At 44.0% G+C, this 21,921-nt stretch overlaps 1 protein-coding gene across 1 annotated transcript in view; it reads right to left on the bottom strand.

The window, feature by feature from the left end:
• Window positions 1-683: 683 nt before the first annotated feature.
• The window catches only part of LOC133116640 (contactin-associated protein-like 5), a 111,525-nt gene continuing 90,287 nt past the window's right edge, over window positions 684-21,921 (bottom strand). Inside the window, exons 14-24 of the mRNA XM_061226451.1 lie at window positions 18,153-18,309; window positions 17,217-17,344; window positions 16,639-16,809; window positions 15,862-16,080; window positions 14,621-14,857; window positions 12,906-13,130; window positions 9,142-9,275; window positions 8,143-8,224; window positions 5,493-5,705; window positions 4,880-4,954; window positions 684-3,886 (exon numbers count right to left, since the gene is read on the bottom strand). Of these exons, the coding sequence (XP_061082435.1) occupies window positions 3,693-3,886; window positions 4,880-4,954; window positions 5,493-5,705; window positions 8,143-8,224; window positions 9,142-9,275; window positions 12,906-13,130; window positions 14,621-14,857; window positions 15,862-16,080; window positions 16,639-16,809; window positions 17,217-17,344; window positions 18,153-18,309 (1,835 nt within the window). The 3' untranslated portion in view covers window positions 684-3,692. The remainder of the gene's footprint in view (window positions 3,887-4,879; window positions 4,955-5,492; window positions 5,706-8,142; window positions 8,225-9,141; window positions 9,276-12,905; window positions 13,131-14,620; window positions 14,858-15,861; window positions 16,081-16,638; window positions 16,810-17,216; window positions 17,345-18,152; window positions 18,310-21,921) is intronic.

Here is a 21,921-nt window from a genome sequence, read left to right as displayed (position 1 = left end):
TTGATGGTTACTCGGGCCTACATGAAGGACCCCATTTTGGATCACTCGAAATTCAAGCAGAAATGTCAACAATGTTTCTACACGTCTTTGCCTGTGTTGACCCAGCCATACGACACTATGTCTGTGAATCCGCCATGTACAGGTATGGGGATTTAATCTAATGTTTTTCATTGGTTATTTTTAATTGGATACACAGGACTCAGTCACCAGGGAGAATGCATTCAGAGAGAAGATGTTTCCAGAGCAGTGGTTCAAACCCAGCATTTTCATGCACAATGCTCTTAACTAAATTAAGACAATAAATCAAATTATTTACCAAGCTGATGATTTGCTGAAATTATGGTAATTAATTTGCTTATATCCTATAATGCACTGGTAATTTGATTTTATTCTATTATGTACTGGTGTGTATAGACATGGACCTGGACACATACACACAGAGGCACAAGATATACACACCCACCCACGCACATACACACAAACAGTTGTTGCTAAACGTGTTAATGACATTTTTAAATAAATGGTTTGTTACATGTTTACCCCAATCCCAAAACAAGAAAAATGTATTTCTGTATGTCACTCTTCTTCAACGTATACAGTATATTTTTTATATGTTCATGTACACAAGACTTTGTTGCAGTGTTGCATTTAAACTAGCAGAAAAAGAAGACAGAATGCAGAACCTTTGCACATAAAGCTGTAAAAATGCTTCTTTATTAAATATAATTATTAAACCTATATACAAGGTACATGTACAATTATAGCCATAGAAAACAAACCAGAATATCAACATTGGTATAAATGAGAAGAGTCTGAGAGGTTTTGTACGACTTGTTTATAAGGACATAATGCACTTCAAAAAAGAACGCGTCAGGCAACGGGTTTGCTCGTACCCTTTTTCCTACGAGGTCCACAGCAGACTCGAAAAATGACCAGCTAAAACAAGAACTGCCGGTGATGCAGTGCCGCAGAACGCAGTGTGCTCTGTGCGGAGGCCTTGCTTACTGTATTTTGTCATCGGTATTATGTACTCTCTCTCGCTCTCGCTCTCCCTCTTTCGTCTCCGCCGTCTGAGGCCGCGTGTCCGACCAGCAGCGCCGCACGGCTGCCCGCGCTCGGAGGAGGCCCCCGCCAACCCAGCGCCCTCGAGAGAAAGAGCCAACCGGTGACGGCGGTTGGGGGGAAGGTCTTCGGCCTGAACGTACCGAAGAGATCTCACTCGTAGGCTAAAAGAAGATACACCGCTTTCTACGATAAGGCTTTTACGACACACCGCAATACTCTTGTCTATGTTAAACATCAATGGACCACACGAAAGACTGCGCGCTCCCCACCCTCCCAAGGAACTCCACGTACATTTCAACTTCCATCCTTCAAACTATGGTCACCATGATATCAAGCCAGATGCAGCTCATTGCAAATGTAGAAGCAAATATCTTTTTCTTCCCAACTTGTGTTAACGCATGTCATTTTTTAAACCCTGGATGTGGGACACACTGAAGACACATAGCATCTGAAAACAAGACATGGCCTCTATTCAATACAACCGGAACATGCTTGTATAATGAACGAAAAAACCTTTTTTTGGTTTGTTTATTTTTTTTCCACCTTTGCCTAATTTGCCTAATTTATTTTTTCAGTGACTGGACAGAACTCAATGCTCAATGATATACTAAAAGCACGTAGGTATAAATAAATAAAATCGAATTAAGCTGATGTTTCTTTTCAGTTCATCAAGAAGTGCATCACAGCTGGATGGGATCTGGGCACATTAATATAAAAAGAAAATGGATACTACTGGCCATCTTCCACCATGAGACGACGGAGTTTCCAAACCTGTAAGCACCCAAGTGTCACTATGCATTACACAGACATCTCCCAAACACATTTCAGTATGTGCAGCTGTTGCTGACATTTCATGGAGAATCAAGACAAAACTTCATTAAGATCACTGTAATGATGGAATATGGATAGATGAATAGGTTTCAATAAATTCACAACTATAACATTATAATCACCATATTGTCTACTTGTGGCCATCCTAAAAGCATGACATGGTCGATCAAAATTCATCGTTGTGAACATTTGTGCAATTTCTGTCTGATCTGTTCCTTCCTCATGTATCCAATCATAGGGGAGTGTGCGTTGCTAAGGAACTTTCACCGAGTTCATCTATCTAATGAGAATCACGGACCAAACGGAATCACGGAAAGCCAAAATTAAACTGCAGCCATCCAGGACCTAAATAAAAAACAGAAGAGAATGCAATTTTGAACTCCCTGGGTGGGGCTAGCATGTGTCCCAAACTGACTGTAACCAATCATAACAAGCCATTGCAATGGAGATGATTAACATCTGAATGTTTTTATACATCAGTGACAGGGAGGACATGCTACCTTCACCCATCATGAGGTTCACAAAGCTTCACTCCAGGTGACTAGACCCAGCCTTGTTTTGTTCTAAATGAAACTGAAATTGTACGTGGCTTCAGCTTATCGGTGTGTACTAAAACATGGCAGATGCAGAGACGGGGGAATACAAATCCGGAATGGCAGGGGTAGTGACAGACCTGTGACACGCAGGAACGGGGAGGGCAGGGAGCGTCTGAAAATAACCGCCCTGTTTATGAGGGCGTCTGAAAGCCCTTGGGCAGACAGAATTGTCGGCAGGTTTTGATGCGTCGGTTTCCTGCGGGCCGAGAGCAGATGTTGACAGCAGATGGAAGACGCTGCAGCTGCCTCCATCAAACAATGCAGCAGGAGACAGATGCGGTCAAAGGGATTGTATTTACGATAACGGCGCGGGGGCTGGCCGCAATTCGTCTGACAGCTCCGTGAATTTGGGGTTCGGCAAATAGTTCTGACATTGACTTTTTGTAGGAGTTTACAAAAACACTGCAAGTCAGTGCATGCACAGGCAAACACAGGGGATAACTGTATAAGACACTGCATGGGATGTTCCGGATTTTTCTTGATCACCGTTGACGGCAGAAATATCGCTGACAGAAATATGAAAGAAATATGACCAACCTTTTACCAGAAATGACCTCTGACCAACTGCTAGCTCCATCTTAATAAACCTTGTGCTCTCCACTCCCAGTATATGCTGTATTGGGGTGGATTGGGGGGTAGGAGGTCCTGTGTGTTAGGCTGTATATTTTAGTGTTTTAGCATAACCGTTGACAGGCTGGAGCCCTTGTAAGAGTTAAATATCTCCTGAAGAATGCAAATCCTTCCAGGTGTGATACAGGGACAGAATATGCTTCCTGTTTTATTTATGTTTTCACTGCTCTTGACCTTTTAACATTTTGGTGCTTTAACCTTTGACCTTAGCATTTCGAACAATCAAAGCTCACAGCCTGTGTTCACTTTTATCACATTTTTTGAACACAATACACCACGAGCGTTCTACAGAAATATGTACTGACCCTGTCCTCTCCCATTACTTTTGCCCCCACAATACGACAAATCTGAGTTCTTTTTTTTTTTGGCCTACTTGCTACCTATAGTCTGAAAGTGTCTGTCCCCCATTTTGGAGAATGCCCAGTTGACAAGGACAAGTCTGAAGCCACAGCCACGCCCGCTCCCCACAGACCTCGTTCCAGGCAGACGGTCGGTCAGGGCAGGGGAGCGGTCGGTGAAGAGGGGAGGGCTTTGGGGTCGGTATCAGTGGTGCTGCAGAGGCTTCCGGGGTCAGATGAAGTACTCTTTCCTGTCCCGCGCCGAGCTCTGGAGGTCCAGCTCAGTGCGGCGGGGCAGGTCCAGGCTGTGCCGGTGGTCCTTCTCTTTGCCCGCCCCGGCCTGCGAGGACTGCCGGTGTTGGTACATGTAGCGGGTCATGACCGCCACCACGCAGAGGGTGATGAAGACCACTGATGCGATCACGCCTGGGGGGAGAGACACCACACTGGGAGTGAACGGCTTAGCCTTACCCACAAATCACAAATCTGCAAATCATCGGTCTCTCCGCCTAATGTTTAAACCACGGGCGGCCAACGGCTGTCCAGGAGAGCTGCAGTGTCTGTGGTTTTCATTGTTATACAACACCGATTAAAGGTGATTAGTATACAGTATGGGTGACTCATCTTGTCTGGTTTCTTCTGTCTACAGTAAATAAGTATACTGGGGTTAGACTAGAAGAATTTCAAATTGATTTTGTTACACTACATCTTCTTAAAGCTGGTTGAAAGCAGGCTTTTCAGTTCTATACCACCGTTTCCTTAAAATAACAACTGTTTTAGTTCATCGCCATTTGCTTTGTCACTTTCCACAACTGGTTTGTGCAAGTGACTCTTGGCAATGAGGACACCACTAATTTATCCAGTTAGTTTATCATTTTATAAATCTACAAAAAATAACTCCTTCAGTATGACACTGCTTTGTGTCATACTGAAAATAACAGAAAATATTTGTTCGTAAGACTAATTAAAAGTGCTGAGCTTTTGTGATGCCTTTTTGCATTGTTGCTATTGGATCCTCGTGGTTGAATAAGACAATACATTGAAATGCATAATGCAAGCATTCTGGTAGTGGTAGTGTACGTAAAATATAGTACTTGTAAGGATAAAAATGGAAGAATCTATAAGGTCTAATATTCCCAGACATTAACGACTAAAATAATATTTTCTTCAAAAACGCAGCTGTGCACACAGCAGCAGTAATTTTCCACATCCGTGACTGTGTCGAGTGAACTTCTGTAGAACAGCCCTGTAGAGCCCAGTAGAGCCCAGTAAACAACTCTTCCCATTACACAGTGATTCTGGCTAATCGCTAACCGAAATCTAACAAAAGCAAACGCAGCCAGGGGCTGAAGATCTGAAGATGCTGGCTTTCAGTTTTTGGATAATGACAAAAGTACAACATGAAAGAGGAGCACTCACCTCCAATTACCACTGAATCACTTTGGTTTGCATTTTTCAGGGGTTCTTTACCCCTGTCAATGTTCTCTGAGTGATCTATAGACAAAAAGATAAAGGGAAAGGGATGAAATGAAGCCCCGAACATACCACTGATCTTCAGCTGGGGCAGGGAGTTAAGTTATGGCAGACAAAAAAAAGTGCTCCACAAACTTTCCTTTTAAACTTTTCTTGATGGCTTTGCTTTTTTGATTCACAGGCGTACTTTAGAGACCAGGATAAACATCAACTTTTTATTTGTCGATTTGTTCTGACGTGCACAATTTGCGGGAGCGCAAGTTAGGGCGTTTTATTTGGTGGATTTCATTTGATAATTAAAATACAATGCAGTCAGACATATCCCTGAAGACCTGGTGAATAACTGCACTTTAAAACGATCGATGAAAACACAATGAAGTCATGTATTTTCACTGTGGTCACCCTTGTGGCAGGTAAGTAGAAATGGCAGGCGTGCCTGAGACCATGGCACACATCACAATGCACTGTGCAAGCAGGAAATAAATAAATTTGGATTAAATAGGATTACAGTGCACTTGTTCATGGAGGAGGGGACTGGGGTTGGGGAGACTAGGCCCACCTGAGAGGGAATAGGAGGTGGTGAAGGTGCTCACGCTGGTCAACGCCCCACAGTTGGATTCCGTCACGTGACCTTGCACGCTGACCAATGAGCCGCCCCGATTCCTCAGCGCCGCCTTGAGTGGCGCGGCCTGGTTGAACTGGACGGCGGAGAGGCAGCCGACCAATCCCCTGGAGCCGGCCAGAACCACTTCCGCATCCATGCCCTCACTTCCTGCAAGTGGCAAGAGAAGACTTACGCTAGATGGCTGTTTCTATAAGGGCCGCCAGAGAACTACTGCAATATGCCATGAAAGTGCCTCTCACTATGATAACCGGAGACAAACTGCAACTGTCAAAATGCTAATCATGCCACTGCACACACTCACACACTCACACACTTACACACTCACACACTCACACACTCACACACTCTCTCACTCTCTCACTCTCTCACTCTCTCACTCTCTCACTCTCTCACTCTCCTGATCCCAAATCAAGCACAGTTCAAATTACTTTCATTCCAGGATGTAATTTATACATTACTCTACTAATGGCAAGAAGTAAAATGTTTCTTATTTATATGATCTATTGTCAAGTTATATAACATATCTTGTATCGCTATGTATCGCTATGTATTTCAGACGGCAAGAAAGAGTGCACATATCAACGGTGTGTGTCAGTCGCTGACGAAAATAGCAGCATGGTTTAAAGGGAAAAAACATGAACTTTTCCCATTTTTCAAATCCCCACCAAAATAATGCTGTTATATTTCAAAATCTATAATAATATAACACCCAATAATCACCCAACACACGCTAACTGAATGTCCTTTCATGATCCTCCCCATGCAAACCAGCCTTGCTTGGTAACGAAACGGTCGAGCATCAAAATAACCAGCAACAAATGTAAGTGATGTTAACACAGCCGGGGTTGAGGCAGTACATTTGGCAAGTCGTTCGCCGTGCAGGCCACACAAAAGGACAAGGATAATACCCTGCTGCAAGAGATGAGGAATGTAAATGAGCTTCATCGCACTCGTCTATCCCATGCGCTGCGCTGAATGGACTGTGATGTAGCCGTTTCCGGAGATGCGGCTGGGATTGCCGCTAGATGCACACGTTTTCCCGTTCCAGACAAGGCTGGTAATTTGTGAAGCCACACCGCTCTGGCAGCTTAATTGAAGAGGAATCCGGAGGGCTGTTAGGTATGATTACAGCTGTGAGGAAACCATATTGAATCAGTATACATGTGCGCATTGTGCAAGTATGTGTGTGTGTGTGTGTGTGTGTGTGCGTGTGTGATGGTACACAAAAGCTCTAGTTCGGGGTTCGGGGGGGTGGATTCGTTCTGTGTGATGATAGGTAGGAATACAGTCAACACCTTTCAAATGTAAGTGGTCATGTGGCTTCACCTTGAGAAGGAAAATATACGTGTATATGTTTATATTTCAGACACTATATTGTATTGTCCACATCACTGCCTTCATTGCGTGTTTATATGGAAAGGGAACATGCTAGCAAATTTGTCCGTAATCTTTAGTTACATATGTAATCTACATGTGAATGACTTGGGGGGAGACAGACTGCTAATTTCATCTGATTGTTTTGCATTGAAAGCAGTTCTGCATTTTGCAAAAGTATTCTCAATTTTAGTTTGAAATGTTCGGCTGATTTCAAAATCTCGGTATTAAGCGTCCCTGCCTCACGATTTAAAAAATGGCAAACCCTTCAAAGGCAGATATGCGAACATCCCGGTAATGATCAAAGAAAACTGCTCTTCTTTCATGGTCAATGAAATGGAAGTTTTCTGCGGTTTACCAAGAGAGCGACAGGAGGCAGTGAACCCCATCTCAGGGTCAAGATTCAAATTCTGTTCTTTGTACTATAATGACACGGCCATTGCCAACAATGGAAATGCTCTCTGAATTCAAATGCTGTCATAATTCCTTTTTTCCCCATAAAATTGTCTTCCTGGATGAAGTAAACAAACCAGAGCGTACGCCCCCGCTTCCTTGCTCGTAAACACTCCTTCTCCGCCACACTTTTAAAAAGCACAGAGATAATTTCAAACAACACTTTTGCTAATTAATTCAAAAAGCCTGATCTCTGGATCACTCACCTGCAGGCCAAGAGCCCTCCAGTATCCATTAGTTTACTAGTTGTGCAGACAATTGCCATGGCAACGGGCAGTGGAGCACACTGAACAAGAACCTCTTTACTGAACCCATCCATTTTACCACCAACAAAGCTCAATTAGCTTTTCGTTTTTCCCCAGTCCTTACCAGCGTGAAACCATTAAACTGTGAACACACAATCAGACCTGTTAATTAAATTCATGATAAAACTATATTTTTGGATGATTAAATTTCTGGTTGCTGGTAAAATGCAAAGGTATTTAGGGGGGAAAATGCAGTCACGATGAAGACTGGTGAAAGTTTGTGCACCTTTTATTTACCGTTTGACTGTATAGACCATAAATCTTCCCCACAGAACGGAACAACCATACTTGAGTCAGCTGAACAGATGCAGTCTGTGTGGGGGTAAAACTGTATAAATGCATTTGGGCGAAGGGCTGCTTGCCAGGTTTATTCGGAAACATTTTTCTGAATTAAATAACCAAACGCCATTTGGGATCATGCAAGGGCAACTCCATTTTATAAACACACTTACCTAAGACTTTTCCCAAAGTTAGGGATTTTATTGTGTTCAGCTCAGATGCCAGTCTGTATTTCCTGCTAATATCTGTGTCAATCTGTCAGGGGAGATCAAAGGAAAATAGATCAAAATGCATAATTCTTCAAGTATTTCACATTGTGCATTTGTTCCGCATCTCCCAGAAAGAAACTAATAAGTATCAGACCAAAGGAATTACAGGGTAGATTTAGCATGCCTCTAATTGCAAGCTGGGAGAAAGCAATTTTAGACTGTATCAACAAATACTGACATCAATTTACACATTTATATAAGCCGGGCTACAGCACATCCCAGAAGTTATTTTTGGAGTATTGCGCATATTCCGTTTTTACACAATATTAATAATTTTATTGTTACTATTATTATTTATTGTTATTAGTGTTGCTGGTGACAATATAATCAGACACATGACATAAGCTAAGGTTCACATTGAGAGAAGGATTAGTACGTAGAATAAATACAAAAAATATTGACACTGTGTATACGTAGACTGTTGATAGCCTTAACTTCATAAATATGTTCATAAATATGGTCTGCGTTCAAAGCAAGTTTCAGGATAATGCGCACCACTGCATAATGCATGCTGTGTACCATGCAGTTACTGAGCCAAGACACCCTTTATCGCAAGATTGCTCTTTGACACATTTAATTTTACTCTGCTATTATATGGTTAGTCATGTGATTGGATGAAGCAGAGTTGAAAGCAAGTTAAAATTCTGATACTGTTCAACTCCTCTGTAGTGCCACCAGGTGGTGCGAAATGTAACTTTTTCCCCATTGAATAACAAAACCCCCAACATCAGCCTTGCCCATACCCCTCTGTCCACTAACTCCACCTGCTGGCTGTGGCGCTCCATTTTAGCTGGGCACAGCCATCGACATGCCAGGCCATTTGCCAGGACCTTGAATGTAAAGGGAGTTCCACACAGCCAATCCACAGTGGCGTTCGTAGGAAAGACACAGCTGCTCTCTTACCTGGACGTAAACGTCCTTCCCCTCCCGGTGTATCTGTATCCGATGGAGCTGCCCATCTGCCAGGCTGGTTGACTGTGGGGTGAACACATCTGGTGTGCTCTCCTTACCAAAGTGGTACCAGATCTGTAAGCTTCCTGAAAAACCCAAGCACACACTCTCACCCACCGCAGCCCCACAAACACATGACGCACTGTTATAAAACCATGAAAATCCATTAAAAAACAATTCAACGCATCATTAAAGGCTTAATTAATCTGGATGACTCCAAGTTAGGAAAACTTATGAGACCAATATTGTTTGTTATTTAATTCACTCCTAGTTTGCTATTGATACTCCACCATAGCAAATTAAGAGAAAGGAGAGGAAGGTTATTGTGCTATTCTGCACAACTAGCAGATACTTGCTCTGCATTTCCATGATTTACTCTCACTAAACTTGATTGATACAATCTGCAGAAAAAAATACCCACCAGGCAACTGTGATTAATGGGGTTAGCACATTCCCCTAAATGTGAAAAAAAATGTACACTGTAAACACTAGGCATCTCTAGGAGCAGCCGCGTAGACATAGATTTTCACTGTGAAGTATGCCAAGGCTGCACCCGCTGACACAGATGAGAATGTTCTTAAACAGACATGGTTATTAAACAGCCACAGGTCACGCAACTCCTCCCCCCCTCCCACTCTCCCTTATCTCTCCCTCGCTTCCAGTCCCCTCCGGTCGCCATGATAAACAAATGCGCCAGAGATTTGTCAGCTGCAATTAGAGCCGCTCGATTTGACGGTAATGCATCCTGAATCGCTGCTGAATTTGGAATTAAGAGGCGCTGAGAGCAGTGGGAGGATGAGAACGCAGACCCTGACCCTGCCACACCGCTTGCACACACGATGACCGACACAGACGCTAGCCGACGCACACGGTAGCCGACGCTCACGCCAGATGACACACATGCTAGCCGATGCACACGCTAGCTAAATGCTCACGCTAGTCCACGCACACACTAGCCGACGCACACGCTAGCCGACGCTCGCGCTAGCCGACGCTCGCGCTAGCCGACGCTCGCGCTACCGACGCACACGCTAGCCGACGCACATGCTAGCCGACGCACACGCTAGCCGACGCACACGCTAGCCGTCGCTCACGCCAGATGACGACGCACATGCTAGCTAAATGCTCACGCTAGTCCACGCACACGCTAGGCGACGCACACGCTAGGCGATGCACGCGCTAGCCGACACGCGCTAGGCGACGGACGCGCTAGCTGATGCTCACACTAGTCGACGCACACGCTATTCGACGAACACGCTAGCCGATACACATGCTAGTCGACGCACATGCTAGGCGATGCACACGCTAGCTGACACAGACACTAGCCGACGCACACCAGAACCTAAAGCAGGAGGGAGAAGCTCTGGCTACGGAAGGCCATGATTGCCTCATCGCAGGGAGAACTGCTGCACAGAACCACACTGATATTGCTTATGTTTACAGAGTTAACATGACCCTCCTCAACCGTGCCCTCACTGCAAATAAATTAATATTAAGAACTTTCTGAGAAAAGTCAAGCTTGTGTTTGTGACTCATTTTCGCACTACAGGCCGTACACCCTGCTGCAAAATAGTACAATAGTACAACAATAGTGCAAAATTTGGTATGTGTTATGGATGAGATAAGTCGATAAATTGGCAGGTGTGATTTATCGGTTTCATCTTATCCTTTTAAGTAAAAGTCTCAAACATTCTGGAACATTCTGGAACATTCTGGAACATTCTGGAAGACACAGACAATTTCCTAGCTAGTGCATTGACCCATAGAACTAGTGGACTGCAGACATCATTTTTCTGCTTACACTGAAACTGCATAATAAACACCATTAAGGCAGCAAAGGGGGGAATGATGAGGTGTCCATTAACATGATGAGGTGATAATTGAATTGCATGTTTGTCACATCGTTGTATTAGCCTGCCGCATATCACATGTTTGTCTTGATGCATTTACTTTATACAATTATATTCTTTCACTCGGTTAATTTTTGAGCCATTAGGGGACATCGAGCCTCATGTTTGTTGATTGTTTTCCTGCCACTTGTTGAAGCAGTGGCTCAGAAATGTCCTTGGAATAATTACTGCATACATGCCTAATAACTTATTCCATTTGGAAAAAATAATAACGTGTAACAATGTATGTACGGAAATCATTTATAAATAGCTTTCATTATTATTATTATTATTATTATTATTATTATTATTATTATTATAGTTTATTACCATATGCTGATGGCATGAAGTAATTTCACAGAGCCTATGATTAAGAAATTAACTCCCATCGTTGAAGACATGGAATATCAGTCATATTGCACTAATGACACAGCCCTAATGAGTCGAAATCGCAAATAAAATATGGCTGCACTTATGCCGAGTGCTTTTAGTGCCCGAGCCCCTTGAGTGCCTATTGTTTGAACTTTTTCACAGTGACATCCTCACGGGCCCTTTAAGGCTCACACTTGTCTGGTCTAATGGGTTTTCCCACACTGTAAAACACTCTTCTTTTCCGACGTCCATTTTAATTTTGTCACTCGCTGCCTCGCAGGCTTTCAACCAAACTTTATTCTTCCACTTAATCTTTTCCATTACGGCTAGTGGTTTTTTAAACAGCTCATCGGCACATGAAATATTCAGCCACACTGTATACAATATTCATGTTGAGAGAGGTAGAGGCAGATGGTTTAGTGTTATCCGGTTGCACTGTGGTGGGAGGGGGGTGCGGATGTCACAGTTACAATCCCCTCACCGTGTGAAAATAATTAGCCTTTGTAGTCAGGACTCTTCAGACCTCACCATAATTCTGAAGACAGGTGCAAGAACATAGCACCGAGGACGTATGTCAGAATGGCTCCAAAGACAGCCATATTAGTGGATAGAGTCCAGGGGGTGTAAATATTGGTGGATAACGAGGGAAAAAATAAAAGAGTAACTCATCCAACGAACTGTGATCAGCACACAAGCGGGATGACTGGTTCATTCGGGTGTCTGCAAATCACTGGGCGCTTGGTTGCAGTGGTCTACCCGCTGCGGATTGGCCTGGACGTAGCTGACAGATGCACAGGGTGATATAATCCCAGCTGGGAGGATCTTGAACCTGCCACCATGTTGTTACGAGCCACGCTCCTTGTAAGTTACTTCGCACTGCAGATCTGTCGAGCTGTTGAGATGTCAAGAGGTATGTTTACGACCAACGGGCAGCAGTGGTCTATTAATACAATGCTGGCAAACCCAGGCTGCAGGGCTGTGGCGTGGCCGTGTGAGGAAACAAAGACCCTCCACTCTGCAAAGGGTAATGTTGCATTACCCGAATGCGCTGCAGTTAATGGCGTGAGCATGAATCTGCTAACACAAACTGTCGCATGCAGTATCTGATGTTAAAGGAGAGCGTTTTCTGGTATGCAACGCCACTCGGCTGTCCTCTCTTTCTTTTATCTCCCAAAGCTAGCAGATCAGCTAATGCATTTGCAAATAACCGCAAGCTGACAGAACTCCAGGGCTCGACCTCGGAAGGTTTTCAAAAAATGCAAAATGCGGGCAGTCGGAGTTGGGAACTGCAAAGCCCGAAATGTAAGACAGAGTCGTGGTGAGTGTGCCCTCAGAGGGGGGGGGGGGGGGGGGGGGGAGGTGAGAGTTTCCTCAGAGGGGGGATGGGTGAGGTGCCCTCAGAGGGGGGGATGGGGGATGGGTGAGGGTTTCCTCAGAGGGGGGACGGGGCGGTACCGTTGTGCGCCAGGGTGACGGCCATGTGCTGCTGAGGGCGGGAGCTGGCTGTCAGCAGCATGGCGGGGGCCTGTGCGGTGAGGAAGCTGAAGGCCACGTTCTCCCGCGACTTCCTGTTCTCGCCACGGGCGCCGGAGGGCAGGCCGCTGTCGTTACGCAGGAAGGAGACCGGCTCTCGCACGGTGTATGTGACGGAGGAGCCCCTGTCGAACGCTGCAGACACCTCTGCAGCATGGCCCGGGAGAGAGGGGAGAGAGGATGCCGAATTCAAAAATCAGTCAGCGGAGAACATCGCTCCTACCTTCGGGGGCACTCCGGGACGGGCTGACTGCTCGAGATTCCTTTTATTTGTATGCAAATTAAAGGTATAAAAGTGGGTAATAACAGATCAAAGCAAATGGTACTTGTGATCACAACAATGCAGGAGATAAACTGTGCATTTATGCAAACAAATGAGATGGGGATTTGATTTAATCGCTGTCATCCACCGGCAGAATTTACATACGGCGCATTATCAGGCTAAGGACAGCGAGGCTTGGCAGTGTGTAATGCATTAAACATCGCTCTGCCCTCGGTTTTAATCAGAGAGCTGTGAATGGGCTTGGAGTCGGCTGTCTAACAGAACGGTACCGGAGCAGATAAAAGCCATTGACAGGAATGACTCTTATTACAGTCCCAGGGAACTGTGAGGTGAGACCCCTGTGATGTCAGAGCCAGAACCCAACCATGTAAATGAGAAGACCGAAGAGAGGAGGGACTGAGAATGAGAGACCACCAGCTACAATAAAGGTACAGAAATAGGAGGAGCCCTGAAAGCGCAATACTACTATACTTGGGCACTAATAAGTACCTTTTACAAGCAAAAAAGGTACAAATGAATTATCTATCATTTTTCCAGGAGTACAATTGTAGGACCTATACCTATAGGGTAATACTACCTCTGATAAAGTTTGTCCCTTTTTTTTTAAACATATTTTCAGAACAGAGATTCTGTTCACATCACAGCCTGGTTTCTAAACCTTTGACCAAGTCTTGCCATTCAAAGCTCCAAAATCACACTTTCAACCAGGAAGTGTTTTCTCCTTGCTCTGTATTATTATTATTTTTTGTCACAATGTTACATAATTATAATAATAAATATGAAAAGATGTTTCCATTAAAAGGGTGTGGGTAAAAGCGGACCCCATCAAACACCTGGACGGGACTATAGACAGGGTGTAAACTCCTCACACATGCTGCACATCCCTGCACGCGCTGAACACCTGCACTTCTCGCTCATGACTGCTGTCTGTCCTGGTCCCACGGTGGTGGAATGACCTCCCGGTGGATGTCAGAACGGCAGGGTCTCTGACCTCTTTCAAGCTCAGACTGAAGCCTCATCTCTTCAGGCTAAACCTTTCCCTCCCTAACTCACCACCATGATTAGCCTTATATAGACTGTAATGGCACTTATATAGTCGTATAGATATTGTTTTTTTGTTTTTGTATTATCTATTGTATTGTTGTACTCTTTGGTATGCTAGTTTGGAAGTTGATTGTATTCTTCAAGGGTTCCGATTGTATCCGTATGGTTACACCAGGACTCGGAACTGTACTGTCCTCTCAGGTCCTCTTCGCACATGTACTTGTGTTTGACCTGCACTCTGTTGTACGTCGCTCTGGATAAGAGCGTCTGCTAAATGCCCTGTAATGTACTGTAAAAGGGGGCGCTGTACCTTTCCTGCAGTGCGGGCCCCCGTAGGCGGAGTGCGTGCAGTCACAGGCGTAGCCCCCCCTCTTCTCCACGCACCGGCCCCCGTTCTGGCACAGGCTGTCGCTGCTGCAGTGTCCCGGGCAGCCGGGGCTGACCCCGGGCGCCGTCCTCGCCCGGTCCTCCAGGTCCAGGGTCCTCCCGTTCAGCTTCAGCGCCCGGATGCATCCCAGGAACCCGCTCTGCCGCGACATCGTCCCTCCTGAGGCCGGGGGGAGACAGGGAGAGAGGTTTCAGCCCGGGTTTATATATCCACCAGATGTTCAGCTCCGTGTTCTTGAACCATGAATGTTCTGCCTCCCAAACGTTTTAGCCTGAACATTAAAATGTGAGTCATCTAAAGAATATTCATTAACAATTGTGAGCAAGGACAATGCTGTGGTGATGGAAGTTAGCTACTGTCATACGGTACAAGAATCTCCTGTCACTAGGCAAGAGAGAGGACAGAAGGAACACTGTAGCTGAACATCTGGTTGGCAAACAGCATCTGCCGTTTCACCGTGTGAGCAGAGAGAAAGTATTAGGCAGCCAAGTATTTTCAGGTTTACCTTCCACAGGGATATTCAACTTAGCAATGGTACTGAGCCCTCATGAACCCATGCTGAGTGGGTGCAGCCACTGTGTGCTAGCCAATCACTGATTGATAGTCTTTGATATGCCCATCTATAGTTCAAGAAGTCTCACTCTTTTATCCATACTGTTGAACTACACACCAGCATACAATATATTGAATGTCGTGAAATTCTCACACAACGAAGATCAACGGAAGTATTGAAACACTGAGCTGGAAGACAACCTTTAAATTGGAAATACCTGAGAAATATATATCCCAACCTTGAGAACGTTAACAAGGAAATCTAATATGGGCTAAGTGCATAGTGTGCTTACAATAGCATTAATATGAGCAGTAATACCTCAGAAACTGTTGGATATATGACATTAGATGAATATTCTGTATTTGTGCAGATTGTGACAGTGACCTCTTCGGTGTTTTATAAAATGACTGAATTACAGGTTATGGACCCACATTCACAAGAGATAGATCAAAACTTGGTTATATCACTCTCAGAAGCCATTGGATGTCTAAGCAGATCATGAGGATAGGACTAGCAATCAGAAATACCAATAGGATATCTAATAGGAAGATACACAGGAATATGGATGCATAGGAAGGTTAAGGGAAGTGTGTGTTCTGCGCAGACTCACCCACAAACAGCTGGCCGTTGAGCTGCAGACGGAAGTGACCGTTGACAGGGGCTTCCAGGAAACGCAGGGGCAGCTGGTCTACTTGCAGGGATGCCTCCTTCACGTTTCTCTCCGCCCGCACATAGTGCCACTGTTTATCATTCAGCGGAATGTGGGATTTCACCAGCAGGACCACGGGGCCATTGCCCACGTCGAAGGTGAATGCCACTGACAGTGGAGCTGATGGGAAATCAGAGTCACGGTGAAAATCACCTCGACCAGAGTATGGACACACTGCATGATTCTACCTTCTACAGCACAATAACTCACTGCGACACTGCACATTCTCCAGTGTACTGACACACTGCATGATTCTACCTTCTACAGCACAATAACTCACTGCGACACTCCACATTCTCCAGTGTACTGACACACTGCATGATTCTACCTTCTACAGTACAATAACTCACTGCGACACTCCACCTTCTCCTGTGTACTGACACACTGCATGATTCAACCTTCTACAGCACAATAACTCACTGCGACACTCCACATTCTTCAATGTACTGACACTGCACGATTCTACCTTCTCCAGCACAATAACTCACTGCGACACTCCACATTCTCCAGTGTACTGACACACTGCACGATTCTACCTCTTACAGTACAATAACTCACTGCGACACTCCACATTCTCCAGTGTACTGACACACTGCATGATTCTACCTTCTACAGCACAGTAAGTCACTGACTCCCTGCAATTCTGCAAACTCTGCATTCCCCAAGGCAGTGACTCACTGCTGAGCTCCACACGGATGAAATCCTTAACCCCCATGTTCTCCAGGAAGACCCCGGAAGGCGTGGTGGTCTTGAAGTAGAAGGAGATGTCAGCACTGAGTTCTGCCTGGAGGGTGGGGAAGTGGAGGTACGACGACGCCAGGTAGAAAGACGCCGCGTTCCAGAACAATCCTGAAAAGTGATACGCTTCTGTGAGGATTTTTCTCCCCCCAATTCAAAATGAATTTCTGATGAGGTTGTACAAAATATGGTTAGTTCAGGGGTTCTTAACCCAGGTTCTGCAGAGCCACAGGGGCTGTATGTTTTTGTTATTACTCAGCACTTAATTGATCAATTAAATAAACTGACTTATTGGGTCAGAATTGGAGACTGCAGCCTGCCAGGACCAGGGTTGAGAACTCCTGGATATGCTATTGGTGAGGAAATACATAAATGAATACTGAAATAATTAAGTAGATTATATTAAATTAATTAAGTACAAATTAGCTGTCTAATTATGCCATTGTAAATAATGAGCAATTACTGATGTTTGTCAATATTTTAATTTCAAACTAATCAAAAACAAGCAAGCCACGTACTGTCCCCATAGCAACGCAGCGGCCCGATTTTGTAGATGGCTTCGGAACCCGTCCTGTTTGTGTCTCCGATTGCGATTTCACTCATCGGCAAATGGTCTTTGTAGGAGAGGAGTCCAGTGTCATTCGCCCTGTAAGTGCACAATCTGATTAGTGTACTGATTGATTCATGCTTCAGACACTGCCTCCCATCTTTCATTTTACTGTAACTCCCTACAGACTTCAATGGGCACAATTAGCAAACAGCAGCACAAGGGTCTAGTAGCAATAGTGTGCATGGGGCAGTCAATGCTTCTTTCTCTGACAAATGAATGATCCTTTGTTCCAAATCAATATCCACTGTAGGGTCTTATTTCAGCACTGTCTGTGTGAGATGGAAGGTGTGCACTGTGGGTGATTCTGAAGGCGTCTTTACCGAGTAAATAAGTCGCCCTACAGGCTTCCTTTCAAGTTAATATACAGGGGATTACAGACACCCTGTGGGTGCCCTAAGAAACAAAGCCTGCAGTAAATAAGATACATCTGCACATGCCTTCCAACTTGGATTGGAGCAATGAGTTCAGAAATTACTTTTCTTTTCTTTTTTTTAAACGGCATATATACAAGCAACATTAAATCAATTAGACTTTAACTAACCATGCGCTTACCAATTAATGAAGGTCGATCAACTCTGGTAGAGAAAAAAACTTTGGGGACCAGAGTGCAGAGGTGAAATTCACCAGAGCCTCTTAATTACTGTAATTGTGAGGACAGTTAGGTAGGTAGACGAACAAGATAGAAAGGCAACATATGAATTCAAGCCTTAAAGGCACACAGACAGGAAGGACAACCTTCAAACCGTTTGGAAGATCAGCAGACAGGAAGGAACATGCAAGGTCAAGCGTTCAAACGGGAATGAACACGCACAAAACGGGCAAACGAGGCGAGCTGTTGTGTTACCAGGAGTCTCTGTTAGCGTCGCAGTTGCAGAAGTAGTTCATATCGATACAGTTCCCATCCAGGCTACAGGAGCACTGCTGCACTCCAGGCAAGAAGCCCCCCCAGTAGGTGCGTCTCTCCCCATTCCTGTCCATCCACCAGGAGAGAGGGGTCCCCACTGAAACACAGCACACACAGGGGAGGCCATTATCCAGCCTGTAGCCTAGCGGCTAAGGTACTACACTGGGACCTGGAAAGTTTGTGGTTGGTTGGCTGGCTGCGCAGCAGTTGGGCCCTCGAGCAAGGCCCTTAACCCAACATTGCTCCTTGGGGAATTTTCCCCCCGCCTGCTCTGATCAATTGTAAGTCGCTTTGGATAAAAGCGTCAGCTAAATAACTGTGCTGTGAATCCATTGCCTCCTGCAGGAGTTTATTCTCCCATTGAGCTTCTGTTCATCTAGATGACTTGCTCTATCCCACTACACAATCTGACCCACATGATGTGAAGGGCCAGTGAATCTGTTCCAACCCATGATCAGCATGGCTCCAAAAAAGAAAGAAAGAAAGAGAAGCCATCGGTGTCCCTGCTGTAAGAGCAGTTGCCTGGGTAGAGTGAGGATGTGTGGGTTGGCTTGTAACTGTGCTCGACACAGAAATCCTCTAATATGGCAAGTACAAGCATGCCTGATTATTTCCATGCACCAGAGTGTGGAAAATAAGGTTATTTGGCTTTGCTAGTTAAATCATGTGTTTCCATCTATATAAAGTCTGTGCATGTCTGTGTGTGTGTGTGTGTGTGTGTGTGTATGTGTGTTTAGAACAGAGAAAAAGTTTTTCAATTTACCTAGGGTTTAGAAACGTACATAGATTGCCTGTTGCACAATCAGAAGCATGCTCATGAAAGCCATTGAACCTTAGTGAAGGCACTTTACCCATCCACTTTTTAGACTTAAAGTACAGATTACATAAATTAACTCAATTGCCATGGTGGGCACAGTTATGAGATTAATTTTGCGGACTGTGTATCTTAAATTGGAAAAGAAATGCTATGGTGGTGGAACAGTTGCTTGTGGGCTGTGCCTCTCAGAAACAAAGCACCATTTGAAATCAGGGTAAAGTGTTCATGTTGGGAATGATTAAAGGGATACAGCAGCCACCTACAGAGAGCAATTACAGCAAATTACAACCCAGAATTGTCAATCGTTTCCCTTGCGCGCCATGTTTATTCTTATCTTTCAGCTCCGTAAAGCTTCCAACACAACGCCGGAGGCCTGCTTTGCGCACGGTGTGTCTGGGATCGGATCGTGTGCCCTGTCGATGTTCACATACTACACATCCAGCTCACATCTGGAGACAGCTGGCTTGCTATGTTACAAAGCCATAAAGGCTCACTGGTTCAGTGGAGCGATGCAATGAGGGGAAGCCTGCCCATCTGCCATTTTCCGGCATGTACACTCACTGAGCACTTTATTAGGTATTCATTAGACTTATTCTTTTTTACTTATTTCTCTTCTGCTGCTGTAGCCTATCCATTCCACGGTCAAAGTCACTTAGATTACATTTATTCCCCATTCTGACATTTGGTCTGAAAAAACCTCTTGACCATGTCTGCATGCTTTTATGCATGCCCCATGTCTGGCCGACTAAATATTTGCATTAACTGGTGTACAGTTCTACCTAATAAAGTGCTCACTGAGTGTATGTTGCCATGCAACCAACGACGGGTTTTGAAACTAACTCCAGTTCAACTTGTTAATAATTTCCCATGAAAGGAACGCAATCCCCAGATTCAGATGTGAAGGTAGGCTCTCATGTACCGTTACACAGCCTGCATGTCAATGAAGTCTGAGGCACTGGCTTTCACATGAACCTGGAGCCTTTGTGATGTGCGATATGAATGTCATCCGGTCTCAAAGTGGCTTAGAGATTAAAGGAACCTGACTCCTAGGGCGTCACGTTAATGCCACGCAACATGCAACAGCGCACACGTCGGGTTTAAATGACAGAAGGTGTGTCGACATTCACCGACACGTACAAGGTCCCCCGATTTTTCACTGTAAACCTGGTACCACTGTGAACCATGTTTATGGGGAGGCTCTATTCAATCATTTTGCAGCCCCAAAAAAATACAAAATAAAAAAATCAATCCCTTATATCATCTTTATAGACTCAGCTTTAGAAAGCAAGAGTGAGGAATGTCACCTTCTATAGTAAGGTACTGCTATTTCACTGCTAACAACAATCACTCTTTCAGTTGCCATGAAACTCCAGAGGCGGCTTCTCAATTGTACCATGTGAAAAATGTAATCTGCTGCAGCCAGTGGAAGGCTTTTGGTTAAAGAGCCCAGTTTGAGAAAATAGTACCATACCACTGTACTTTGCCAAGACATTTTATCAATAAAAATGAAACCTGTTTGAATTTCAGTCTCTCTCCCTGAGCCATGAAGCTCTGGAAATTAGAACAACAATTATTCAAAACCCCAATACTCCAACAGAGCAAATTTAATTGTATTCTCTGTGAAACATGCACTCCCTACAAACTTTAATTTCCAAAAGAAAAAAAAATATGGGAACAGAATACCTATGACTTTTGTCAAACAATGTGCTTTTTAATTATTTTTTAGACTTTTAAACTACAGTTGAAGAAATATTTTGCCTCAAAGTGATTCGTGCCTACAGGAATATTTGGCCAAGCTTGAGCAAAATATTTAATTCCTTTGCATCTAATTAAAATGGAATTATCAAGAAAAACAAGCAAAACAAAGCCTGAAAAAATACAGTGACAATGCCACCTTCAGAATTAGTCCCAGTAATTTATCATTTTAATTAGGAAACTATTTTGCATACATCTGGTTTAGGCAAAGGTAAAAAAATATCAGTCAATCAATATTGTCTCAAAGCATGTATTTGACATGTGCAGAAATGAAATGTGAGTAGTCTAGTCAATAGATATTTATGAAATGTCAAACTGTGTTTAATGCAAAATGATATTGATAGTGAAAAGTGAATTAAAATGTAGCCTTTCTAATTAAAGCAAACTGTCAATAGGTCTGAAACGTGACTTTCCCTGAAGCGGCGTGTGATTTTCCTCACAGTAGACTGACTGCTTGACAACAGTAAACGTCATGCATATTCATTTATGGATCAGCTACAGAGGGCAAAATGAACAGAAATTCCTATTCAACCAAATTATACAGTACATACTATACATTACACTAACTGGCTAATTCATTTTCATGGGATAATTTATAGAATGCCCAATTAAAATGCAGGCTTTGATGAATAAGATCTTGATTGAAGACCATTAGCTGAATTAGATTTTCAGCAAATCTGTATTTTTTTTTATAACTTGCAAGCTGAATTATCCAGTTGATGAAATGGCTAGCAATGTGCAATCTACTGTATTTAATTGGCTGCATTCATACTGACACTTTTCTGATATGACATTTCTAAGATCATTTTCCAAGACCCTCAGATATTTTAAAACAAGGGTTGTCAGGGCCAAAAAAAGAAAAACATTTAATGAGCATCCTTTATTCATAGTATTTTAATAATAATAATAAAAAAAATCACAAATGTTCACATCAACCATCTGGTTGGGGAAAAATCTAAGTGATCTAAGTGACATTGATCATGGAATGATTGTTGGTGCCAGACAAGGTGGTTTGAGTATTTCAGAAACTGCTGATCTCCTGGGATTTTCACATACAACAGTCTCTACAGTTTGCAGAGAATGTTGTAAAAAACTAAAACAACATCCATTTGTATGCAGAAGAGCATCTCTGAACCC

The sequence above is a fragment of the Conger conger genome, chromosome 17, assembly GCF_963514075.1.
Source record: "Conger conger chromosome 17, fConCon1.1, whole genome shotgun sequence".
In the NCBI taxonomy this organism is placed as follows: Eukaryota; Metazoa; Chordata; class Actinopteri; order Anguilliformes; family Congridae; genus Conger; species Conger conger.
The sequence above is the reverse complement of the archived record's forward strand: the minus strand, read 5'-3'. Positions and strand labels throughout refer to the sequence as shown.